Source organism: Pelodiscus sinensis, chromosome 10 (genome assembly GCF_049634645.1).
Source record: "Pelodiscus sinensis isolate JC-2024 chromosome 10, ASM4963464v1, whole genome shotgun sequence".
Classification (NCBI taxonomy): domain Eukaryota; kingdom Metazoa; phylum Chordata; order Testudines; family Trionychidae; genus Pelodiscus; species Pelodiscus sinensis.
This window is the reverse complement of record NC_134720.1, coordinates 20434340-20460398: the sequence shown is the minus strand read 5'-3', so window position 1 is coordinate 20460398 and position 26059 is coordinate 20434340. Positions and strand designations below refer to the sequence as shown.

The following is a 26059-nucleotide window of genomic DNA, read 5'->3' as shown; positions in this document are numbered from 1 at the left end:
CTTTACACATTCCCTCCTCTCAGGAATTGGCAGCAATACAACTGTGCCATGAGGAAGTGTAGTTTTTCATGCTTGTGCACACACATGCTGTAGCTTTAAAGCCCTTCATATCCTAGTCCTTGCCATGACAGCATCACAAAAAACAAAGCACTTCTTTTCTAGGAAACTCCATATTGGATGTTTGACTACTACATACTGAGTAGTAATGAAGTTGAATTCTGTTACTTTTTATAGTTCAGGCCTATACTTATAGGAACATTGAAGCAAAATGCCCAACTCGGCTATGTTAATTACATAGCTGGAGTCAATGTACCTTGTTTTGTGTTTCCCTGCTGTCCCTGTATGCAGAGGGAGAGCAGAGGGTGTGAACACCCCCCCCCCCCCCCCCCCACACACACACAATCCCTAGTGGAGCTGATTCTGACTGAGCTGGGAAAGGCTGACCCCGGGCTCTGTGTGGTGCTGCCGTTTTACATTATCCCCTATTCTTTCCTCCCCTCCCCTTTGCTGCCTTTATCCGATAGAGGAAGCAAGGGTGGGCGAGTAACTAGTCGACTGAGTCAACTATCTAATAAGCATTTGCCCATTACGTCCCTATTTTGGACTCCTTTATATTGAGTAAAATTGTGGTCCCCATTTAAAAAAAACCTCCCCACACAAATTCCTACGTATAGGCCTGCCACAGAGGGGGGGACAGTGGGGACAAGAAAATGCTGTTGTTGGCTTCCATTACTACTTGCGCAGGCAGCTGTACAGGTGGGGGCACCTCTGGAGGTTGGTTTTTAGTGGAGTCTTAACTAGACTTGCTAAATTTAACTCTGGAAGATTGATCATGGCAGTGGTGATCTTCCATTTTTAGTGTAGACATGGCCTTTGGGTATCACTTGGCTTGTAACATACTTAAGCCTTCCATTCCACAAAGACGCTTTCTTGCTTTTAATGTGTCATATCTTCAGGAATCCTCAATTTCTGTGTCTGATCAAAGTGTTTTTTGTGTTTGGTTTTTTTACAGTGAATGGTAGTGTCTAGAAAGGGTATGTCCCTTCAGGAGACAGGTGCCAATGTCCAACCGGCCTAATAACAATCCAGGGGGGTCACTGCGACGTTCACAGAGGAACACTGCTGGGGCCCAACCACAAGACGACACAGTGGGAGGAAGGTATGATTACTATTACTGACAAGTATATTTGAGAAACTCTGAACAGAAGACATGTATTGGTACATAAACATAGCATGGGTTGATGCTATTTCAATTCTGTAGTCCTAATAAATGGAATTGGTAGGAGTTCATAAATGTGTTTTTTGTTTGCAGCCTACAATTTGAGGGAAAAGTGATCAGAGGGAAAAGTGATCAGATGAAGTAAGAAAGTATGAAATCTGGATAGATGTAATTTTCTAGTTGGCATGAAATCTAGCCGTAGTGGTTCCAATGTTAAAATGCATAACTGTTCTTCCAAAAATGAAATCTTTTTCTGGAATGGTCTGAATGAATTCTGTTTACATACCTCTATCACAGTGGGCAGACAGTGAAAGCACTGCCCACTTCAAAGGGGACAAATGACTAACGTGTATGTTTGCTTTTTTTTTCCCCTCCCTTGCTTTTTTAAAAAAAGTAAAAAAGCTTGTGCAGTGTCACAGCATTTTATTGTGTAACGAGGCCTGTTTAATCTCAGATTAGATATTAGGCCACTTGATGTGTTTATCAAAACACATTTTGTATTTAAGAGACAAACTACAAAGATGACTGAAGAGGACTGCTGCATTGTATTGTCAACAGGAAGAGTGTTAGTCAAGAAGGCATTTTGGCTATATTTTGGTCCACTGACACTAAATGAGTTTGGTCACATCTGTTCCCTCTTGCCACTGGTGGCAGTCAGATGGAACAAGCAGTGTCTGCTCACTAACCTTTGCAGACTCACTTCTTGTATTTGGAACTTGGAGGGGAAAATACCCATCCTTGGGGGGTGGGGGGGAAAATACCTATTTTCTTCAAGTTGTTGCTCATGTCCATTTGAATCAAGTGTGTGTACCGTGTCTCCGGAGTGTGTTCCTTAGTGCCGGCAGGGGGCCCCTTGGAGTGGGGCTGCTATGGCGGAGCATAAGTACCCCTGCTGGCGCTCCCCCACCTCAGTTCCTTCTTACTGCCTGTTACAGTCGTTGGAGCGTGTCTCTCTCTTAGAGTAGTTAATGGTTCCCGTTTCTCTTAGTGTAGTGTTTGTAAATAGTTATAAGTAGTTTTAATTAGTTAGATAGTGAGTGCTTTGCCTTCCTTCCCTCCACCCCCTTCGGGGGTGAGGAATGCCAGGGCTGCAAGGCTTTAAGGCTTGTGCAGTATGCGCTAAGTTCATGCCTAAAGGGAGATCCTCACTATAGCTGCTTAAAGTGTTTGGGTGAGGGCCATTTGGCAGATGCCTGTAAGATCTGCAGGTTGTTCAAGCCACACAGGAAGAGGGAGCGAGACTCGTGTTTGAAGCTTCTCCTCATGGGAGGCGGCTCTACAACTGGCACCAACTGGCCACTCCATGGTGCGCAGTGCGCCGTTGCTGACATGCGACGCCCCATCCCGTGTGCAGACTTCGGTACTCGGCGCCATTTTCACTTCGCGGCACCGAAGAAACTAAAGACTTCATGGGGTCTCCGAGCCACAAGTCCAAGTCGGGCCTACACCATTGCTTCAGGTCGCCAGTGCAGATGTCTCCACGTGATGCTGTGCGGCAGAAGCAAGCGGGTCGACGATCCAGTCAGCGTCAGCTACCTTCGCATCATCCCTCAACGCCGGACACTTTTGAGGCAGCGTAGGACTTGATTTAGCCTTACTACCTCCCCTCCATCATCTGTTGAGGCAGAGGGGTTGAGGTCTTCTACGCCGGGAACCATGTTGGTACTGGTTTCTCCTCCACACCAGTTGGATTGGTTGGCACAGGTCACGTATGCAGCGGGACTGTCCCGTGTGGGACCAGTACCACTTGCCTCTACGTTGTTGCCAGTCTCGGCACAGGCTGCCAGGCCTCACCTAGTGCTCAACTGGATTCGACCTCCCTTGGTGCTGGGACTGTTCCCGGAACCAGTCTTGGCTGCACTGGTGCCATATTACTCAGGCCTTGTGGCACTGTCAACAGCACGGTCAGCAGTACCAGCACCGGGCCTCTTGCCCAGGGTGCCAGTACAGTCATCGGCACTGGCCTCTTCGGCACCGCTGCAAGTACCGCCACCATTGCTGGTGACGCTGATCCCTTCTAGGGTGGCCACCACGGCTCCGGCGCCTTCAGTCCTACCCACCATGACGCCCATGGCAGCATAGATAGGGGCGCCACCTCTGGGGCAGTTGGACTCTGCAGTTCCACACCCGCAACCGGCACTGACCTCGGCACCGTAGTCCACGTGTATTATGTCGGTGCCACAGTCGGGCCCGAAGCCTGTCTTTCCGGCACCGGTACGACCTCACTGCACGCACATGGGCAAACCAGAATCCACGGCCAGGTTCGCCCCACCGATGGTGACAGGGTACTCATCATCAGCGCCACCCTGGCCCGAGTCTGATTACTCTTCAGATTCGGATGCAAGCTCTTTCAGATCGGGGTCCTTGAGGGCTTCGTCACAGCATAGATCCCGTTCCCGGCACCGGCGTGATCGTTCGCACGTGCAACAGACTTGGCCGCCCTCAGCCGCACTCACCTTTTTGGACACTGTGGGCATACCATCAATGGCAAGAGCCTGTGTCCCCGCCCGCGGTGTCCAGTGTCTCCGGGCACAGAGCACCCCCATCAGCATCGCTGTCGCGACCCCCTCCCTCACGCCAAAGGTCTGCTACCATAGATGCCATTAAAGACCCGCAGGCTTCGGTGCCAGAGCCACTTGTGGTGGTGCCTGTCCAGTCGGCCCCTCAGCTGGACCCTATGCTGGATCCAGTGCCAATTCAGGAATCGTTGTAGTCTCCTGATGAGGCCTTAGCGGATCCCGCACCGGTGATGCCGATCATGGATGCTCCGTTGCATCAGGATTTGCTCTGGCGTCTGGCCTCCAACCTGGGTGTCCCAGTGGAGCCAGTAGTAGAGGACACGGATCCGATGATAGACATCCTGTCCCACGATGCGCCTGCCTGTTTGGCTTTGCCACTCAACAAAACTGTGGCGAAGATCACTAACGCCCTGTGGCAGACCCTGGCTTCCTTAACCCCGATCTTAAAGGGATTCGAGAGGCGCTATTATGTCCCGCAGTCGGGGCATGAGCATCTATATTCCCAGTCTGTCCCAGGGTCCTTGGTCGTCCAAGCCGCAGCCCAGAAGGAGAGGCTTCCGCAGCCGGGGCTGGCCCCGAAGGTTAGGGAACCCAAATGCCTCGATTTAATGGGGCGTAAGCTGTATGCCACCGGTGGGATGCAACTCCGCATTGCTAACCAGCAGGCAATGCTGAGTCGATTAGCCTATAACACATGGCAGGCAATGGATAAGTTTGAAGATGAAACTCCCTGACGAGGCGTGTCAAGAGTTTGGGGCTATGACCACAGAGGGCAGAACTATCACTGGCACGGCTCTTCAGGTTTCCTTGGACGCTGTTGACTCTGCAGCCCGTACCATGGCGTTGAGTGTAGTTACGCGCCGTGGTGACTGGCTGCAGGTGTTTGGAATACCTCCTGATATCCAGACTACTATTCAGGACCTGACCTTTGACAGGAAAGCCTTGTTCTCTTAGCATACTGACTCAAGGCTCCGTATGCTCAAGGACGCGAGGTCCGCTCTCCGGTCCTTGGGGATCCACACGCCAGCTCCTCAGCGACCTCAGCTTCCCTACAGGCAACGGGAGAACGCAGTCCCAGGTCCCCCGTGGGGATTACTGGAGACGCCGTCCTTGTGCTCCCAATGGGAGTGCGGGGGCGGCTGCGGCCCCGTCTTTGTCCAGAGCTCGTCATGGCCTCCCGAGAGGGGACAACCCCTATGGGGTTGGACAGGGCCCTTCTCAACAGTCCAAGCACCTGTTTTGATGGTCCTTTAGAGCGTTGCGCACCAGTTTGCCCCTCTGGCCCTCTGTTTGGGGCCAGGTTATCCCACTTTGCCTGCGCCTGGGCAGAAATCACCACCGACACTTGGGTTCTGAGAATAGTCAGGGATGGCTATACTATCTCTTTCCTGGGCTTGCCCCCTTCCAACCCGCCCGCCCCATCCCTTTTCAGGGACACCTCTCAGGAAGGCATTTTCTGCTAGGAGGTCTTAGCGGTCCTCCAAAAGGAAGCAGTAGAGAGGGTCCCTTCACACTTAAGAGGCAAGGGGGTTTATTCCCGGTATTTTATTGTCCCAAAACCCAAGCGCGGGTTTCGTCCTATTCTAGACCTCAGGGACCTCAACAAGACGGTGGTGAAATCCAAATTCAGAATTGTAACCCTGGCCTCTGTTATCCTGGTATTACAGTTAGAGAGTTGTGTACCAGTCGCCTATCTTAAGGACGCTTACTTCCACGTGGCAGTAAGACCCAGCCACAGGAGCTTTCTCCGCTTTATAGTGTCCCGCCGTCACTTCCAGTTTACGGTGTTCCCCTTTGGACTTGCGACAGCATCCAGGGTCTTCACAAAATGCTTGTCGGTCGTACCGGTGTTCCTCCACAAAAAGGGGGTATACATCTTTCCGTACCTAGACGACTGGCTAATTCGTGGTTGATCCTCATGTTTCCCTTACAAGGACTCTGTTAAGACTGGGTCTCATGCTAAAGGTGGAAAAGTCATCGTTGACTCCCTCTCCATGCTTAGAATTCGTGGGGGCTCTCTTGGATGCCAGGGTGGCGAGAGCATTTCTCCCCAGGAACATATTTTTGGCCATAGTGGAGCTGGTCTTCAATTTAACCCGGTTCCCCATTATGACCACCCGAGTCTGCTAGGACACATGGTGGCATGCACTTATGTGGTATACCATGCTCGAATGAGGCGCATATCGCTGCAGGCCTGGTTAGCGAAGGCATTCGATCAGTTCAGGGTTCTCTAGGACATGGTTCTCACGGTGTCTCCAGCGGTGTCTCCAGCAGTAACTGCCTCCTTACGGTGGTGGACTCAGGAGGCTGTGGTGTGCAGCGGGGTTCCGTTTACTGTACTTCCCCCCCCCCCCCCTTGGTGATACTGGTGACAGACACTTTGGACCTGGGTTGAGGAGTGCACCTGGAGCGCCACAGGACCCAGGGCTTGTGGATCCCTGCAGAGTGGGCCCAACATATAAATGTCTGGGAGCTCAGGGCAATCAGGAGAGCTTGCGAGATCTTCCTGACAAAGCTGTCATGCCACTTCATCCTGGTGCGCTTGGACAACCTGGTGGCTGTGTTCTACATCAACAGGCAGAGGGGAGCCCGGTTGTCTCCCCTCTGTTGCGAGGCTTTGTGGCTGTGGGACTTGTGTTTAGCGCGCGATGTATTCTGCCTGCAAAAATATCTGCCGGGGTGCAAAAATTTGCTGGCCGATGCTTTGAGCAGGTCCTTTGGAGCCCACGAATGGTCTCTAAAGTATTCGGCCCTTCATCAGATCTTCCACAGATGGGGTTGTCCCCTAGTAGACCTGTTTGCCTCAGCACGCAACACCAAGTGCCTGAGTTACTGCTCCCTGTTGGGGCTGCGGGACCACTCCAGGGGAGATGCCATGACTGGCGGGCATCCTCTGTGCATTCCCACTGTTTCCCCTAATTCCCAGGGTTCTGACCAGGGTCAAGACCTTCAGGTCCACGGTCATCCTGATAGAACTGCCTGGGGCCATCGAGGGGCTGGTTCCCTATCCTGGTGGATATGCTCAGTGAGGAGTCTATAAAGCTCCCTCCAGTTTGGGATCTCCTGACCCAGCCTTGGGACAGGCTCGGCTCATGGTTCACCTGAATCTAAGCTCTCTCCACCTGACGGCCTGGTTTATCTGTGGCTGATGCAACCAGAAAGGGAATGTTCTTGGGAGGTGCAGATGGTGCTCCTAGGTAGCAGGAAGCCATCCACCAGGCAGTCCTATGCAGCCAAGTGGTGGCGGTTCTCATCTTGGGCGTCCAGAAGGGGGGGTGCGCCCATCGTATGCACCTGTCCCATCCATTCTGGACTACCTCTTCAAACTCAGGTCTGGTGGGCTGTCTACCTCTTCTATCAAAGTCCGTGGCCTCACTCTCCGCCTTCCATGTTGGATTGGCAGGAGTCTCTCTGTTCTCTGACCCTGTGGCCAAAAGGTTCCTTAAGGGTTTGGATAAGTTGTACCCCTTGGTTAGACCCCCCCCCCTTCCCACTTGGGACCTTAACCTCATGTTGTCTAGACTTGTTGCACGTGCCCCCCCCCCCCTTGAGCCGCTGGCCACGTGCTCTTTGAAGCACCTCTCTATGAAAGTTGCGTTCATTGTAGCCATTACGTTGGCTCGCAGGGTCTCTGAGCTGAGGGCGCTGACTGTAAACCCGCACTACCTAGTGTTCTCCGAGAATAATGTGAGGTTCCGTCCTCACCCAGCTTTTCTCCCGAAGATGGTGTCACTGTTCCATCTCTCCGAAGAAATTTATCTCCCAGTTTTCTTTCCAAAACCCCATACCTCCCCTAGGGGGCAAGTGCTCCACTCCTTTGATGCTAGGCAGGCGTTAGCCTTCTATGTCGATGGAATGAAACCCTTTCATAAGTCCACACAACTATTTGTTGCTTTCGCGGACAGAATGAAAGGGCTCCCTATCTCGACTCAGAGGTTCTCCAATTGGGTTGCGGGGTGTATCAGACAGTGTTATGTCCTGGCTGGGAAGGTCCCGCCCTGGGTTACAGCACATTCCACCAGGGCACAGGTGTCTTCTGTGGCTTTTGGGGCGCAAGTTCAATTACTGAAATCTGCAGGGCGGCCACATGGTCATCCGTGCATACCTTTACGGTGCACTATGCACTGACACAGTAGGCCAGGGAGGATGCAAGGTTGGGCTCTGTGGTCCTCAGCTCCATGTTGTAAATGTGTTGGTTTCTCTGTACCACATTGCACTTTTTTTTTTTTTTTTTAACAGTTCTGAGTTCTGTTACTTGAATAAATATGTCTTTGGGTTGTTCAACTTTTGTGGACTTCTCTTTCTGGGTGCTCTGACCCCTCCTTCATGAAGTGGGGTTAGCTTTGAAGTCACCTGATTTCAAATGGACATGAGCAACCACTTGAAGAAAAGAACCGTTACTTACCTGTGATTGTTTGTTGAGATGCGTTGCTCATGCTCATTTGATTTCCCCCACTACCTCCCCTTCATCGGAGTGTCCGGCAAGAAGGAACTGAGGTGGGGGAGCACCAGCAGGAGTACTCATGCTCTGCCATAGTGGTGCCACTCCAGGGGGCGCCCTGCCGGCGCTATGGGTACCGCTAGGGAAAACGCTCTGGAGACGTGGTGCATAGTGTGCACATCTGATTCGAATGGACATGAGAAACACCTCTCTAACAACAGTTACAGGTAAGTAACTATTCTTTTCTTCAGCACTTGGTCATGATGTTGGTCTAGAATTGTGGATTCAAAGTTCAAGTTTCCAGCTGCACCTGCCCTGCCGCTGCCTCCTTCCACATTCAGGTGGCTACAGTTTTATCTTATGTGAGACGGCTGTTTGGTTAGCTGGTCATTTTGATGAGGACACGGAAATCCTGGTTCTGTTTGTTCAAAATGCAAGTTTAGTCATCAATAAAGCACTTTCTGCCTGAAGGAAAAAGAATCTGACTTGGATAGAATTGGTCATAAGTTCTACTTTGCCATTAGTATGTGCTTCTGTTTGTGGCGTTGTCAAGCAAGGATCTGGTACAATTGTAAGCCACTTTATCAGTAGCCATCCTGGCAACCAAGATCAATAACACCTCCTCACCAAGGCAGGGGAGAACTAAACACCAGCCTATATAGCCTTCTCCCATAAATAACAGGCATGGATAATAGAAACCTTAATGGTAATTGTAATGGCAGATTCAGTGTGCAAAGAAGTTGCTATATCATAGTTCTGGTCTTAGTACCACAGTTTCAAACTTAAATTTGAATTTCTCCTCTGCTGAATGTTTACTCCTCATCTCCATCACCAGGGCATGCTTTCTCTCCACTTTTGTCAGGGAAACTTTTCCTTTTTGACTGCACTAATCAATGTGGGATCCTCTCTATAGACCAGGGACTTGTCAGAAGTGGATGAGCCAGGGCTCTGAAATACATGACAATGGCCCAGTCAATCATACTGGAATGAGCCTTCCTTAGCCCAATAATACTCTGTCTTGATCCTCTTGAATGTACTGGGGACTTGCATCTAGGAATTGCCCTCTCTATCATTAGAGGCAAGGAGTCCTGTGGTACCTTATAGACTCACTGAAGTGTAGGAGCATAAGCTTTCGTGGGCAAAGACCCACTTCGTCATGTTGCTTTAAAAAAAAAATACAGGAAGTTACATTCCCCTTCAGAACCACTTGCCAGACCAATATCTGTGGACCAGGATGAACAAGAACAGCTGGCAAAGAAAGAATAGGCTAATAGCCTTTTGATCAGTACCTTTCATTGTCTCCCAATGACCTGTCTTTCTCCTCACAGCAGTTCTCCTTCCCTCAAGGAATCTGTAGTTAAATAGTTAATTGTATATTGTTAGGTTACCTTTATTGTTATTTCATCTTGTTTACTGAAGTTAAAAAAAAAAAAAAGGAAACCTCTTTATTTAAACCGTGGCTTACAGTGGCTTCCCACTGTTAACAGCCGTGGATTTGCTGGGCGGAGGGGGGGGGGGGGAACCTTGTCTCAGGAAGAAACTGATTAACAATCATGCCTGGGTCTCCAGGCTTCAAGAAAGTGAAGTGAGCCAATGCCTCTGACAGGCATTCACTTTGTGTGCGTTGCCTGGGGGAAAGCCACACTCCTCACAAGTACGGTCACTGTGTGAAAATGACAGCCCGAACTCAGTGAGATACAGATGAGGCTGAAGATGTTCCTACTTGATAAAGCGCTGGACCCCAGGGCAGAAAATGTTGAACGGGGGGGAGAACCCCTAAACAGAGGATCTCTTCCCCAGATATGAGGGAGAAGAGGCAAAGAATCTCCCCAACCAGATCCCTATCACCCAATATATTGGTGGTAGGTGACTGACCCATCTGCCCTTGTGCCTCGATCCTCCTCATCAGGATCAGGGGTGAATGGGAGTAGGTCTGCAGCGCCAGAGAGCGCTTTCGGCAGCAGCCTCGGTGCCGGCAAGCGCCGCCTCTACTAAGACGACGCCAGCACTGCACCGCTCTTCTTTAAAGCCGCGTGGACAGCTGTGCCACTTCACAAGGCTCTCCTGGCACCGGCATCTCAGGGTGCAGAGTTGCTGGCACCAAAATCAGCTGCAGTGTGGGCAAGCAGTGCGCATGCTCAGAATGCACCGGCACCACTCTATTCACCCCAAAGGATAGGTGCGGACCAGCACACACCCGCAGCTATGCCACTGGCACCGGGGAAAACCCCTCTAGCACTGTCATCTCTCCAGCCACTTATGCAGGTGTCGCGTGGGGTTTATGAGCTGCAAACAGCCTCTGCACTGGTAGATGCAGCACCAGCTGATCACCGTACCAACGCTGGAGCGGGAGCCAGAATTAGAGGCACCCCCAATCAGAGGCACCATTAACAATACGGGGACAGGACTCGCACTTCTCTCCTTCCCCAAAATTTTTGCCTGGCCCCTCTCCTCCAACGGAGTATGGCTTACCATACCATCATGGTTACCAACAACACAGTCCCAGGCACCATACTTATTACAGACAACAGTCCCCTTATGGGTGTCTCCATTACAGGAGTTACTATAGAGGTCCATCCTGTTCACCATATGAACGTCCTTATTACTACGTTCCACATAGCAGGCACAAGAGACAGCAAGCATACTAGCAACAGATCATATAGGTGCTTATCTCCTCATCCATCAAATCCGTTATTTTGAATACCATCGCTCTTCTTCGTGCTCAACACGTTCACGCTCGTATCATGATTTCCAATGCTCTTTGCGTTCTAATCCGCCGTCAATGAGACCTTCTCTGTCACATCACCACTGTGACCATAACTTGGCTTCTCCGCCACGCAGCCGGGAGGCCATATTGCACCACTCAGACCTAGAGGATGATCAGTTATCTGAGCAGGATGGTCATAGATCTGAAGACCTGGTTCCTGATGATTCACCTTCGTCACGTGCTGTGGTCTTTCCACCAGACTCGTCCCCACCGGGTGATTTTAAGCAGTTTCAGGATCTAGTCAAGGGGGTGGCTCAATCCCAGGAAATACAGATAGCGCAGTCTCAAATGAAGCAACAAAGGCTGCTGAAAAACTTGTACCCCAGGCAGAAGGCAAAGCTCACCATCCCTATCAATGAGGCCATTATGGACGCAGCCGATGCCATTTGGCAGACACCAGCTACAGTAGCCCCAACCTGCCAGAGAGCCGATAGATGATATTTTGTTCTGTCCAAGAACTTAGAATTTCTCTTCAATCATCCGCAGCCAAATTCCCTAGTGGTGGACGCGGTGCAGCAACAGGCCAAGGCACCATAGTATAAGATACACCGGATACCAGAAAGTTGGACACGTTTGGCAGAAAAGTTTACTCCTCTGCAACCCTTCTCTTGCATATTTCTAATTATGCTGCGCTATTGTTGAATCATAATTTTGGTAATTATGAGAATCTCAGCTTCTCCAATACCTCCCAGAGTGCAAGTGCCCCCTCTTAAAATCCCTGGTACCAGGAGGGTTTTACAGCATCCAGAGCGAGTCTGCAGATCTTGGATGCGGCGGATACGGCAGCCCGAACCACAGCGATTGCAATAACAATGAGGCGCTCCTCTTGGTTGGTTTCCGTGGCAGTCCCAAAGGAGCTCCACGCAAAATTCGAGGATCTCCCTTTTGATAAAAACAAATTATTCGCAGAAAAGACTGATGAGATCCTTCATTCCGGAAAAGATTTCAGGTCTGCGATCCGCACCTTGGGAATGTGTACGCCCCCATTTAGGCGCAAGAAGTATTACCTGTACCAGAAGAGGTACAATTACCTTTATCAAAGGCAACAACACCAACAGTGAGTCATGGATTAATCATGCAAAAGACAGCGCCCTCAACGCAAATGATAGCAACCATTTCACTCAACCAACAAAATCCCAAGTAGCAAGTTTGATTGTTCGATCGAGGGCTTGCAACAACTCCCTACTGTGACGGAACACCAACAGCAGCACAACATTCCTCTTTTTTTCACCATCGACTTCGACCTTTTCAAGACCAATGGATGGCAATTACATCAGACCATTGGATATTACAACTGGTGATATCTGGACTCACCATCCCCTTCACTACCATACCACCCACAAATCCACCAACCTTGTCCCTTTTCAGGGACCCCTTTCACAAGAGCCGCTTAAAAGAAGAGGCACAGTGTTTGCTCTCCATAGGAGTCAGAGCCCGTTACCCCCCCCCAGTTCAGAGGAAGGGGCTTCTATTTGAGGTATTTTCTCACAGAAGAAGACCGGAGGATGGAGGCCGATCCTCAACCTCAGGAAATTGAACAAATACCTTCGCCGTCAAAGGTTCAAGATGGTGACCCTTTCCAAGATATTACCATCACTAGAGAAGGACGATTGGTTGCGGCCGTTGATCTTCAAGACGCCTATTTTCACATAGCCATACATCCAGCTCACAGGCGTTTTCCCCGTTTCAGTATCGGCGATGACCATTTCCAGTACCGAGTGCTACCGTTTGGACTTGCATCTTCCCCAAGGGTGTTTTCAAAAACACTGATGGTGGTAGTAGCAGCTCACTTGTCGTGCAGAGCTGTAATCATATTTCTGTATTTGGACGACTGCCTCATAAAGGGCAGGTCCAGTCAAGAAGTCCAACACATGGTGATACTGGTCAGATAGACATTTCTCTCGCTTGGTCTCATAATCGAGAAGAAGTCTTCGCCGGCTCCCACGCAGGCTATACATTTCATAGGCACACGCCTCGATTCCATCACGGCCTGTGTATACTTACCTCAGGAGCGTGTTCAACTTTTACACGATCTGGCCACAGTAGTCGTCCAGGTGCCTATGGTCACGGTACTTACCTGTCTCCGTTGTCTTACCTCATTTCCGTTGTCTACAGCATTGGTTGACTTCTGTGTACATTCCGGTAATGCATTCCATGCACAAAGTAGTAACTCCTACTCCTCTAGTTCGTGGATCTCTGGGTTGGTGGCTGCGCCCGGGAAATCTGCTAGCGGGAGTTACATTCAAATGTCAACAACCATCGATCCAGTTGACTATGGAAGCCTCCCTCTTGAGGTGAGGAGCGCACATCGGGGGTCTGTTCGTGCAGGGCAGATGGTCCGCACCGGAGGCCCTTTCACATCAACCTCCTAGAGCCTAAGGCCGTATTTCTTGCTTGGAAACATTTCCATTCACTTATAGCTAGTACAGCCATCTGAGTACTTACGGACAACATAGCAGCTATGTACTATATCAGTTGTCAGGGAGGAGCACGATCACACCAACTGTGCACAAGCAGTCCGCCTATGGAACTGGTGTATAAGGAACCGTACCACTCTGGTAGCATCATACTTACCGGAAACGAGCAGTGTCACGGCGGATGCTCTGAGCAGAATTTTTCTTCAGGACCATGAGTGAGAGATTCGTCCCAACGTCTTGGAAGACATCTTCCGATCTTGGGGGATACCACAAATAGACCTCTGTGACCTACAAAAACAAAAAATGTCACCTTTATTGCTCTAGAGTGGTACCCATTCCTCCACAGAATATCCAGATTACCACCACGCCCCTTACCTCTTCCTCCTTTCCCAGAATCCGGGATTGTTGCTTTACCCCAAACCAGAGAACCTTCACCTGACAGCATGGCTCGTAAGTGGTTCAGGGTAGACGAGCAACTCCTGCTCAGAAGCGGTAAAGACTGTATTGTTGAACAGCAGGAGGCAAACCACAAGGAACTCCTATTTGGCAAAATGGAAGAGATTTGTGGTTTGACGTGGCAGAATTGACATTCAACCGCATTTGGCACCAATGAATAGGATCCTTGATTATATCCTGTCTTTACACCAGGCTGGTCTTTCGATGTCCACGCTACGGGTTCACCTCTCGTACTGCCTTCCATATCATCATCAAAGGTCATTCAGTATTTACTCATCCCATGACCAAAAGGCTGCTTAAGGGGATAGCTAATCTTAAACCTCCACGAAGACCCATTCCCCTTGCTTGGAACTTGGATCTGGTACTTGATGCATTAATGTACCCGCCTTTTGAGCCTCTAGTCACCACTTCACTATCAATGCTCAATACCACGGTAGTGTTCTTGTTGGCCATTACATCGGCCCGCAGGGTCAGTGAACTTGGCAATGTTAATGGCAATGCCTCCTTTCACAATTTTCACCAAGGACTCAGTTACGCTACGTACTCACCCAGCCTTTATCCCTAAGGTCGCTATGCAATTTCATGTTAATGAACCAGTTTTTTTGCCTGTTTTTTTATCCTAAGCCTCATACTTCAAATCGGGACTCCCTACTTCATACCCTGGATGTACGTTGAGCATTGGCAGTCTATATAGACAGAACACGAACCTGGAGTAGGACTGATCATTTAATAGTGTCCGTAGCAGATCGCTCCAAGGGCAATGCATTATCTTCCCAATGTCTGTCTAATATAGTTTCCTGTATTACCATGTGCCATACGATGTGCAACAAGCCCCTCCAGACTGTACCTAGAGCGCATTCAACTAGGGTGCTAGCAACTTCCACTGCTTTTGCCAGAGGAGTTTCTCTGCCGGAAATCTGCAGAGCGGCCACATGGTCTTCCAGTTTGACTTTTATGAATCACTACGCAATAGTGCGCAGATGGATACCTGACTCTTCAGTGTCTTCGGCAGAGCTTTCAGTCATTGATAAACCGGAACTCCAGGAACACAGCGAGAGCACTGCTACGTAGTCACCATGAGTGGAGCACCCAGGGGACCACTCGAAGAGGAACGAGAAGTTACCTTGTGCAGTAACGAGGGTTCCTCGAGATGGGTCCCTGTGGGTGCTCCATGTCGCACTCTTCCTCCCCGTTCCGGAGTTTGTTCTGATTTTGTATCCTTGCAGATATGGAACGGTGAGAGGAACTGACAGGGAAGCCAGGTGCACGCGAAGATCAAAGAGCGCGAATAGCGCAAGCTGTATCCTGTGCACGCGCACCCAGCTGAAAACAGCTATACAAAGCATCTGAGCTGTGGTGGGGGACGAGCACGACACCCACGAGGACCTATCTCGAGGAACCCTCGTTACCGCACAAGGTGAGTAACTTCTCGTTCACTATCTTTCTCCAGTCCATGAAAAGACCACAGTCTGAAAGAATGCAAATGTATCTATTGAGAAGACTTCTTTGTCTGCATCTTTCCAGCTACAACTATGAATTAATCGAGCCTGTCCAAGCTGGTAACTTAATTACCTCCTTCCTAGCCCAAGTCCTTCAGGCATCCATCTAGGGGAGAGTTGAAATCCATCAATGGCAAAGATTTTGCTGAAAAAAACAAAACAAAACAAATCTACAGGCAGCTGTGGATGAATCGAACAGTGGTTAGATCCATGGCCATGGCAATAACTATGTACACAGCATTGCAGCAGATTTGGGACGTCAGATTTTTAGCTATAAAGAACATTTGAGGACTTGACCATTGAAGGATCTTGACACATTAAACATGGACCATGTGTTTTAAATTTAAGATTATAGGGCTACACTTAGCCCTGCAAATGATGGGACTAAATTATCTGTTCCCACTTGAAATCTTGGAGTCACTATGGATAGTTCTCTGAAAACATCAACTTAATGCGCCACAGCAGTTAAAGCAAACAATGTGAGGAATCCTTAAGAAAGAGATGGAGAATATCTTATTGTCTTTATATAAATCCATGGTATACCCACATTTTAAATACGATGTACAGCTGTGGTCCCCCATCTAAAAAAAAAAATACCTTGCCATTTTCTGAACTTTATCCAATGACAACACAAATGATTAGGCGTATGAAATGGCTTCTGTACGAGGCGATTAAGGCCGGGACTCTTCTGCTTGCAAGAGGAGACTGACGAGGGATATGATAGCAGTCTATAAAATCCTGACTGGTGTGAAAAAGTGAGTAAGTTAAGTTATTTACTCCTCCCATAACATAAAAACTAGGGCCCCCTCTCCCGCCCCCCCAAAAAATTTAAATGAATAGATAGTACTTGCTTTTGTTTGTTTTAAACTCGCTACTTATCATATTGCATAGTCAATCTGTGGAACTCCTTGTCAGAGGATGGTGTGAAGGCCAAGATGCAGCCAGAAAACTTGAGAGAGCTAGATAAATTCATAGACGGGTGGTCCAACAATGGCTGTTACCCAGGATGGGTATTGCTTATTGGATAGTCGAGGTGACTAGTCAGTCTCCCGTCTCCTTCCACCCCCCTGCCCGCTTTGCTGCCTCTGTTAGAGGCAGAGAAAGAGGGTACTTCAAAGCGGCAGTGCTGCATGGAGCCTGGGGTATGGGCTCTGTGTGGTGCTGCTACTTTGAAATACCTCGCAGAACCTGGTATCAGCGGGCTCCACATGGAACTTCCACGGCATTTCAAAGCACACAGAGCACTAGGATGAGCTGGGGAATCCCCCACTGATCCTAGGCTCCATGCGGGCGCTTCCACTTTGAAATGCATAAGAGAGCAGGAGCGCAGCACAAAATGCTCCAGGTCCTCTGCTAATGTCCTGCAAGCGAGCAATAAAAGATCTCTGGGCAAGGAGGCAGACAGTGCTTGCCTTGAGCAGGGCAGCATAAAGCGGGTTAAGGAATCCTGCTCGGAGCCAGTGATCCCAAAATGAAGTATAGAGCCGCTGGCCAAACTTTGAGCTCTCCTCACAACAAACCTGTGGTACCGGCTTCTCCTGCAGTACTAGCAGCAAATAAAAACCCAGGCAGGCTGCAAAGCAGCAGAATGCCATGCACAGGCACCAAATATACAGATGCATCCAGCAACGGTGAGTCATAGTGATGCCACCGCCGCCCCCGCTACTGAGATACATGACAGAGGTGGACCTCGCAGTACTGTTAGTACCATGCTCACTGCTATTTGGTACCGACGTCACACCAAGGTCTAGACTGAGGTTCCGTATTATCGTCCGCACCTGCATTGCTAATATCAGTCGGGGAAGCCACATCAGTACCCCCAGAATAAGGAATCATGACAAGGAGATTAAGAGAATGGATTCTGTCTGGGAAGAAGGCCTACTCATCAGCCTCTCTCCAACGCAGAATTGCTAATTATGTAGTTCTACTAGCAAAATATTCATACCAGGCAATCAAACTTCAATTCCTTTACTACTAGATTGATATAAAGGAAAAATTTGAATCAAATGTGATGGAAGGATCTCTGATCTCCTCCTGCACAGCATTGGACTCAGTGAATACAGCAGCCAGGTCCATGTTGACTGTAGTGGTGCTGAAGTGAATGGCATGGCTGCAAGTTTGCAGGTTTCCCAAAGAGGTACAATCAAACATCGAGGACTTTCCATTCGAAGGAGAGAAACTTTGCCGAGATGGCAAACTTTTCTCTCCACACCCTTAAAGACTGCAGCATGATGCTTCACAGCTGCCTGGATCCAAGAAGAAACAATATAATCAAAGGTTCAGAATAGGGTATATCCAACAATTAAGACCCTATGAGAACAAGAGCCCTATGAGATCATCTAGACGAAGACAGTCACATGAGTAACCATCCTCAACCCAGGGATCTAACTTCTGTCAGCAAATTTGAGGCGTTGGTCGATGGTACGATAGTCTGCAATCCTCCAGGGCAGGCAGAGCTAGGGAATCAGGTATTCAGAAACAGTTGCAGAATTCTATCCAGCATCCAGAACCATCACTTCGGACCACTAGGTCCTAGAAATAATACAAACAGGTTGTTGCATACCCTTCACAACCGTTCCTTCAGTCCACCTCCCTTCCCCGTCCCTCTTCAGGGACCCTTCTCATGAGAGTGTTCTCCTGAAAGAGGCAAAGCACCACCTAAAGCTAGGTGCTATATAGGAAGTACCCCAGCTGCTACAGAGGAAGGGGATTTTTCCCCCCGATACTTTGTAACCATCAAGGTGTGTGGGGGGGTGGGGTGGGTGTGTGTGTGTGCGCGCGCTTCCTATATCTTTGTGGTTTCAACCAGTTCGTCAAAGATCAGCGGTTCAAGATGGTTACGTTCGCGAAGATCATATCTGCCTTAGAGAAAGGAGCATGGCTATCTACCCTCAACCTTATATTTCCATGTATCCATTCACCCGGCACACAGGTGATTCCTCAGGTTCACCATCCTGTACTCTTATTATCAGTACAGGGTACTCCCCTTCGGTCTGTCGACCGTACCCAAAGTATTCTCCAAGGTCCTTGCCATGGTAGGGAAATAGCCGCACACCTACAAAGAAAGCCAATAAACCTATCTCGACAACTGCTTGATCATGGCACCCACATATGGGGGAGATGGAGCAAGTGTTGCACTCAACAAGGGAGTTATTGAACACGTTTGGGCTCCTACTGAACTTGGAAGAATGTACCCTCACTCCTGCACAAACACTGGACTGTTTAGGAGCACAGTTGGACTGCACCTGGGACATAGCTTCACTGCCGATCTACAGATGGCTGAGATTATCCAACGTGATCATGTTGGTACCGAGGTGCCCACACACCTCGGCATGTATGTGCCTGCTAATACTTGGACATATGGCTGTGTCCATGTTTGTAGTCCCACAGGCTTGACTATAAGTGACCACTCCAGACATGGCTAAACTCCCACAGACCCACAAATGGGAAATCCAGAAATCCATCATAACCAATCTGTTCAGGAGAATACCTGGTAGTGGAGTTGGTGTGCGTTGCAAACAAGTCTAAGTGCTCCCTATGCTGTTCCAGGGCAGGCATTGTACCACAGTCTCTAGGAGATGCATTTGCAGTACACTGGGTCTTCTCATTAGTGTACGCATTTCCACCTATATCTCTCATACCCCAAACAGTACTAAAGATCAAATGGGATGCAGCAAGGGTCATATTGGTAGCCCCTAATTGGCTGAGACAAATTTGGTTCCCAGCCCTACTACAACTCAGCCCACATCACCCGTACGAGTTTCTACCTTTTCGAATTCTGCTGGCCCAAGACAGAGTGCATATCACATCCTGGGCTCCACACTAAATCTGCGAGCATGGATGCTTGTTGGCTCTTGAAAAAGGAGCTAATGCTTTCTTGAAGGATCAGAGAGATCCTGATCAACTGTAGGAGACGCACTAAAAGACACTTACCTGCAGAAACGGGCCCGATTTGCAGCCTGGAATTGAGCTTGTGTTTGGGATCCACTTAGGGCAGGGATATCGGACATACTATAGCAAGGCTACTCAACTTCGGAAGTCCCAGGGGCCACAATGATACTCACAGCACAGGCAGAGGGCTGAAACTTGTGTGGTTGCATATATATTTTCAGGTAGCTTTTCACACTGACAGGCATGAATCCAAAGATCAAGGCAAGACTATACAACACACAAGCCCCATTTAAGTTAGTTCTGATAGTAATAAAATGCAATATTTATCTGATTTCTACCCATATGAAATTTTTAATGAGCAATGACAGTCCAGGAATTTAACTACTAAGATGCATATCAACAGAAGACCGTTATATGGACTTGCTATTGTGGAGTGTGTTCCCAGTTGAGGACATGTTCAAAGGATCCCACCTGCGGGCCGCCTGCTGAGCCCCAAGTAAACCCAAACTGCACTGTGGGCTGCAAACAGGCCGCATGTTGAGTAGCCCTGTACCAGAGTATATATCCTCCACCTGTGGGGCATAGGACTATCAATTAGTTCTGTCAATGGCAGCTATATCTGCAATACAATCACCCATACAGGGGTTTTCCATTTTTTCCCACCTGTATGTGAAGAGATTCTGGAAAAGGATACAGAACATATGTCTATTACGGAGATCCAGTGCCATTATGGGACTTAAATCTAGTGCTGGCCTTACTCATGAGATGGCCTTTCGAGCCACTCGCAACTTGCTCACTACTCCACCTTCCACTGAAAGTAGCTTTTCTTGTAGTGATAACATCAGCTAGGAGAGTGGGAGAGCTACCCCTCCTACCCTCATTTTCCCCCCGCCCCTGAGAAGCCCCACTACCTACCTCCAGTATAATGCCAGCTTCCCCGAGGTGGATGGAAGTTCTTCCTGCAGCTTCACGCCACTTTCAGGGATTGCGGAAGTTCACTGGCTGCTCCCCTCGCACAGCTCTGTAGCACGTCGGGCATGCTGTGGTAGGGGGTGTTGGCCTCGGAGCAGGAGCACAGCGCTGATGGCTTCCCTGCAGCACTGTAACTGCAGTACTCAGGAGGGGTGAATCAAGTGCAGGGGTTTTGTCTGTGCTGCAGGACGGGGCTTTGACCCCAGGGCAGGCACGTGCGGAGGTTTGGCCCCGGCCTCTGGGGCAGGTGCGGGACTGAGGGGGGGTTTTTGGATGCACCACGGGAGGGGGGGGTTTGGCCAGTTTCCATCAGGGGGGAGACTCCTGGGAGGAGGGAGGTGCAGGGGACTCTCTCCCCACTCTCCCTTCCTGTTCCCTCTCCCCAGCTGCAGAAACCTGGCCCCCTGTTCCCTCTCCTCTCCAGGCAAGGAAGATAAAGTTTTTAAAAACCTATAGATGAGGTGTACAATATGACACAATGTACCAAAACTTTTGTGTGGGGTGAGGTTTATTTTGTGTCTTAACAAAAAAATCCTGGGTGCTGGGGCCCCGTGAAAACTGTTCGAATTGGGCTTCGCACTTCCTAAAGCCAGCTCTGACTGCACTCATGGTGGACCCGCCATACAGTGTTCCATGAGGACAAGATCGTCCGTAGAACCTACCCAAGATACCTATTTCGTTCCATTGTAACAAACTAATATACTTCCCGAAACCACACAAGGACAGCAATCAGGCAATGCTGCACACGCTGGATGTATGCAGGGATTAGCCTTTTACCTGGAATGCACAAGAGACTTCTGATGCATTCCCAGACTATTTGTGTCTTGCGCAGACAGGTCTAGAGGTTAACCTGTCTCCAAACAGCAAATATCCAAATGGATTTCTACATGCATACAGTTGGCTTCCTTCCAGAAACACAAAGAACCACCAACAATTATACTGGTGTATTCCACAAGAGCAGTATCTACCACAACTGCTTTCCTCAAGGGTCTTCTAATAAACATCATTTTCAGAGCTGCAACATGGGCTTCGGCCAATACCTTTGCACAACATTATGCTATTCAGTCCTTTCAGAACTCAGATACTAGATTTGAATGTACCATTCTGTCCAATATCCAGTCTTTCATCATGGAGTGCCCACCACCAAGCAGGAATACTGCTGCATAGTCACCCACGTGAGTCACCCACAGGGACCCTAGAAGATGGGAAGGTTACTCAACTTGTGCAGTAACTAGAGTTCTTTGAGATGTGTCCCCTGTGGGTGCTGCACACCCATTCTCTTCTCTTATGCTCTGGAGTAACACAGTCTAGTGTAGAGGAGGGATGGAGAGAACTGGCTGCTGGTATGTGCTTAACTGTTAGCCTGAGCAATTGTGCAATAGTGTAGCACTCACCGGCAGCTGGAGACTGCTACTAAAGATCTCTGGGTCATGTGCACAATGATGCTGATACCCCTAAGTGGAGCACTTGGGGGACACATCTCAAAGCACTCCAGTTACTCACCATTTGCAGTAACCTTCCCTTCTGAGTCTTGATGCTAATGAACAAAAACATTCAGTCCTACTAGCTGACCAAAACTGAAGTAGTGGCAAAACCAACTACTCTTCCAGATCATAGAATACTAGGACTGGAAGGGACCTCGAGAGGTCATCAAGTCCAATCCCCTGCCCTCATGGCAGGACCAAATACTGTCTAGACCATCCCTGATAGATATTTATCTAACCTACTCTTAAATATCTCCACAGATGGAGATTCCACAACCTCCCTGGGCAATTTATTCCAGTGTTTGACTACCCTGACAGTTAGGAACTTTTTCCTAAGGTCCAGCCAAAACCTCCCTTGCTGCAGTTTAAGCCCATTGCTTCTTGCTCTATCCTCAGAGGCCAAGATGAACAAGTTTTCTCCCTCCTCCTTATGACACCTTTTTAGATTCCTGAAAACGGCTATCATGTCCCCCCTCAGTCTTCTCTTTTCTAAACTAAACAAACCCAATTCTTTCAGCCTTCCTTCATAGGTCATGTTCTCTAGACCTTTAATCATTCTTGTTGCTCTTCTGTGGACCCTCTCCAGTTTCTCCATATCTTTCTTCAAATTGGGTGCCCAGAACTGGACACAGTACTCCAACTGAGGCCTAAGCAGCGCAGAATAGAGCAGAAGAATGACTTCTCATGTCTTGCTCACAACACACCTGTTAATGCATCCCAGAATCATGTTTGCTTTTTTTGCAACAGCATCACACTGCTGACTCATATTCACCTTGTGGACCACTATCACCCCTAGATCCCTTTCTGCTGTACTCCTTCACATACACAGAATGGGAAGCGACTGTCTAGGAAACTGATTGTTCCTTCCTAAACTTCATCCTGTTTACATCAGACTGTTTCTCCAATTTGTCCAGATCATTTTGAATTATGACCCTATCCTCCAGATTAGTCGCAACCCCTCCCAGCTTGGTATCATCTGCAAACTTAATAAGCATACTTTCTATGCCAATATCTAAATCGTTGATGAAGGTATTGAACAGAGCTGGTCCCAGAACAGATCCCTGCGGAACTCCACTTGTTATACTTTTCCAGCAGGATTGTGAACCCTTAATAACTACTCTCTGAGTACGGTTATCCAGCCAGTTATGCACCCACCTTATTGTAGCCCCATCTAAGTTGTATTTGCCTAGTTTATTGATAAGAATATCATGCGAGACCGTATCAAATGCCTTACTAAAGTCTAGGTATACCACATCCACCGCTTCTCCCTTATCCACAAGACTCGTTATACTATCAAAGAAAGCTATCAGATTGGTTTGACATGATTTGTTCCTTACAAATCTGTGCTGGCTATTCCCTATCACCTTGTCACTTTACAGATGCTTCCTTAATAACTTGCTCCATTATCTTCCCTGGCACAGAAGTTAAACTAACTGGTCTGTAGTTTCCTGGGTTGTTCTTATTTCCCTTTTTATAAATGGGCACTATTTGCACTTTTCCAGTCTTCTGGAATCTCTCCTGTTTCCCATGATTTTCCAAATATAGCTAGAGGCTCAAATACCTCTTCTATCAGCTCCTTGAGTATTCTAGGATGCATTTCATCAGGCCCTGGTGACTTTCAGGCATCTAACTTTTCTAGGTGATTTTTAACTTGTTCTTTTTTTATTTTATCTTTTAACTTACTCCCTTGCCACTAGCATTCACTATGTTAGGTTTGTTCAACCTTCTGAAATAAAAAGTTGTTTCCAGTGTAGTCCAAGAACTTATTGGCTAGTTTGTGCCCTGCTGTGTTGTTTTCCCAACATATATCGGGATAGTTGGAAGTCCCCCATCACCACCAAATCTTGGGCTTTGGATGATATTGTTAGTTGTTTAAAAAAAGCCTCATCCACTTCTTCCACCTGGGTAGGTGGCCTTTAGTAGACTCCTAGCATGACATCACCCTTATTTTAACCCCTTTTAGCCTAACCCAGAGACTCTCAACACTTCCGTATCCTATGTCCATCTCCACCTCACTCCAATGTGTTCATTTTTAATATATAAGGAAGCATCTCCTCCCTTTTTTCTGCATCCCCCTCCTGTTCTGCAATGTGATTTGTCCTTTTCATATGTGTTCATTTTTTTAAATTGTATCCTTTGGAATATATGGTTTTGACTATTTTCTTCCACTATTTGATCTGAGGAAGTGGGTCTGGCCCACGAAAGCTCATCATCTAATAAACCATCTTGTTAGTCTTTAAAGTGCTACATTGTCCTGCATTTTGCTATCCCTTTTTTCCCCTGTCTATCCTTCCTGATCAAGCTGTACCATTCTATACAAACATTCCAATCGTGTGTATTATCCCACCAAGTTTCTGTGATGCTAACAATGTCATAATTGTACTTATTTATTAGCACCTCCAGTTCTTCCTGCTTATTTCCCATACTTCTCGCATTTGGATATAGGCATCTCACATCCTGATTTGACCTTGCCTCCCAATTTTGCCCTGACCCTCCTTTCTCTCTGCCATTATAGCCCACGCTTCCTCCCATTTCCGAGGCATCTCCCAGGTCTCCATGGTCTCCACTTACCCCTGTGGGCTTTGCTCACCTGTCCCCGTCGAACCTAGTTTAAAGCTCTCCTCACTAGGTTAGCCAGTCGGTGTCCAAATAGGGCCTTCCTCCTCCTCGAAAGGTGAATACTATCTCTGCCCAGCAGTCCTTCCTGAATTAGCATCCCATGGTCGAGGAAGCAAAAGCCCTCCTGGTGACACCATTCTCGCATCCAGGTGTTCACCTCCAGGATGCACCTTTCTCTCCCTGGGTCCCTACCTACAACAGGAAGGATGGATGAGAATACCACCTGCGCGCCAAACTCCTTCACCCGTACTCCCAGAGCCCTGTAGTCACTCTTGATCCGCTCAGTGTCACACCTTGCAGTATCATTTGTGCCCACATGGATGAGTAGCATGGGGTAGTAGTCAGAGGGCCAGATAATCCTTGACTATGCCTCCGTAACATCTTGGATACGGGCCCCCGGCAGATAGCATACTTCCCGAGATGAAACGGCAGGGTGACAGATGGGTGCCTTCGTCCCCCTCAGAAGAGAGTCTCCGACTATCACTACCCTACGTTTCCTATTCGCAGTGGTGGCAGCAGACCTCCCAGCCTTGGGGGTACGAGGCTTCTCCTTCTCTGTTGTAGGGGGTGATTCCTTAACTCCTGTATAATGATCTGTAATTAGTTTTTGTTGTTGGACTTCATGAAACATGAGGATGTGTACTTAAGTCCAGTATGAAGCCGGGCATGGAGGAATCAGAAGTAGGTTTAAACTCGACAGTGAAGCTGGGAAGGCATCTTTGGAGATAAACTTTATCTGTTTTTGTTAGACGAGAGAGAAATGCTTGGGCTTACTCTTGTTCTGTGACTTCTTCAGATGGGCTTCTTAAGTCTAGGAAAACAGTTCTGCTCTGATCACAAAGGCTAAATTCATGTTAGTAAACTGCAGTTTGGTTTTGAGGTGTTACTACTTGTTCTACAAATGGCCAAATAAATAATCTGTAAGCTTTACTCCTTCAGATAACTATTTATTCCTCTTAACTAAATGCAGTTACCTCATCCAGAGTTATTCCATGAATAATTTGGGGAAACCTAGATCTCCTGGATTAAGTAGATAAGTCTATTCCTCACATCTTTCAGTTGCACCAAGGAGAAACTCATGTGTCGGATTTCATGTTGGGCTCAAAGTTAATGTTGTAACTACCTTTTTATACAAATGTATCTAATCTTGAAGGTCAGTATGAGATTTAAATACTTGAATACTACAGAGATGGGCATTGTTAACCAAGATATATCTCATTTTTTTGTCTTTGTCCTATTACAACCTGTTTATACAAGGTCATGGGTCACAGAAGACCCTTTGGGACTGTTCCCTGATGTACACTGGATTTGAGAATAAACAGAAGTGTTTTTAGTACAAACACTAGGATTTAAGTGGTTGCAAGTGAAAACAGGTCAAAGTGAGTTAGAAAACCTAGCTAGTTCTAAATACTAAAATTTGTTGCAAACAGACTCTTGGCCTACAAAGCTGTTCTTGCCCTGGCCATAATCTTTAGGTCAGAGACTCTTACTATGACCCAGGTCCCCATCTATTTTTGGGGAGGGAGGGGGAAGGTTTTGCACCAGCTAAAGACCTAATAACTTCCCCTTGCTTATATAGTCTTTCCCCTGGGGCGAGAATCCTCTGCTTCCCCATTCCTCCTGCCATGGAAAACTACCTGGTTAAAATGGAATCCCAGAACGGGGTGATATGGTCTTATGGGGGGTTTAAAGCAGCTGGCAGTCCAGATTTGACTGATAGTCCACCTATTAACTACCCTAGCCTAAACAGTAGCATCCAGCCCACAGTGAAGGGT

The 26059-nt window shown here is 48.2% G+C and overlaps 1 protein-coding gene across 6 annotated transcripts in view; it reads left to right on the top strand.

The window, feature by feature from the left end:
- The window catches only part of TRIP12 (thyroid hormone receptor interactor 12), a 173555-nt gene that overhangs the window by 28932 nt on the left and 118564 nt on the right, over positions 1–26059 (top strand). For all 6 annotated transcript variants that reach the window (XM_075937630.1, XM_075937629.1, XM_075937628.1 and 3 more), the window contains one exon: positions 1013–1159. In XM_075937630.1, the coding sequence (XP_075793745.1) occupies positions 1062–1159 (98 nt within the window). In that variant the 5' untranslated portion in view covers positions 1013–1061. The remainder of the gene's footprint in view (positions 1–1012; positions 1160–26059) is intronic.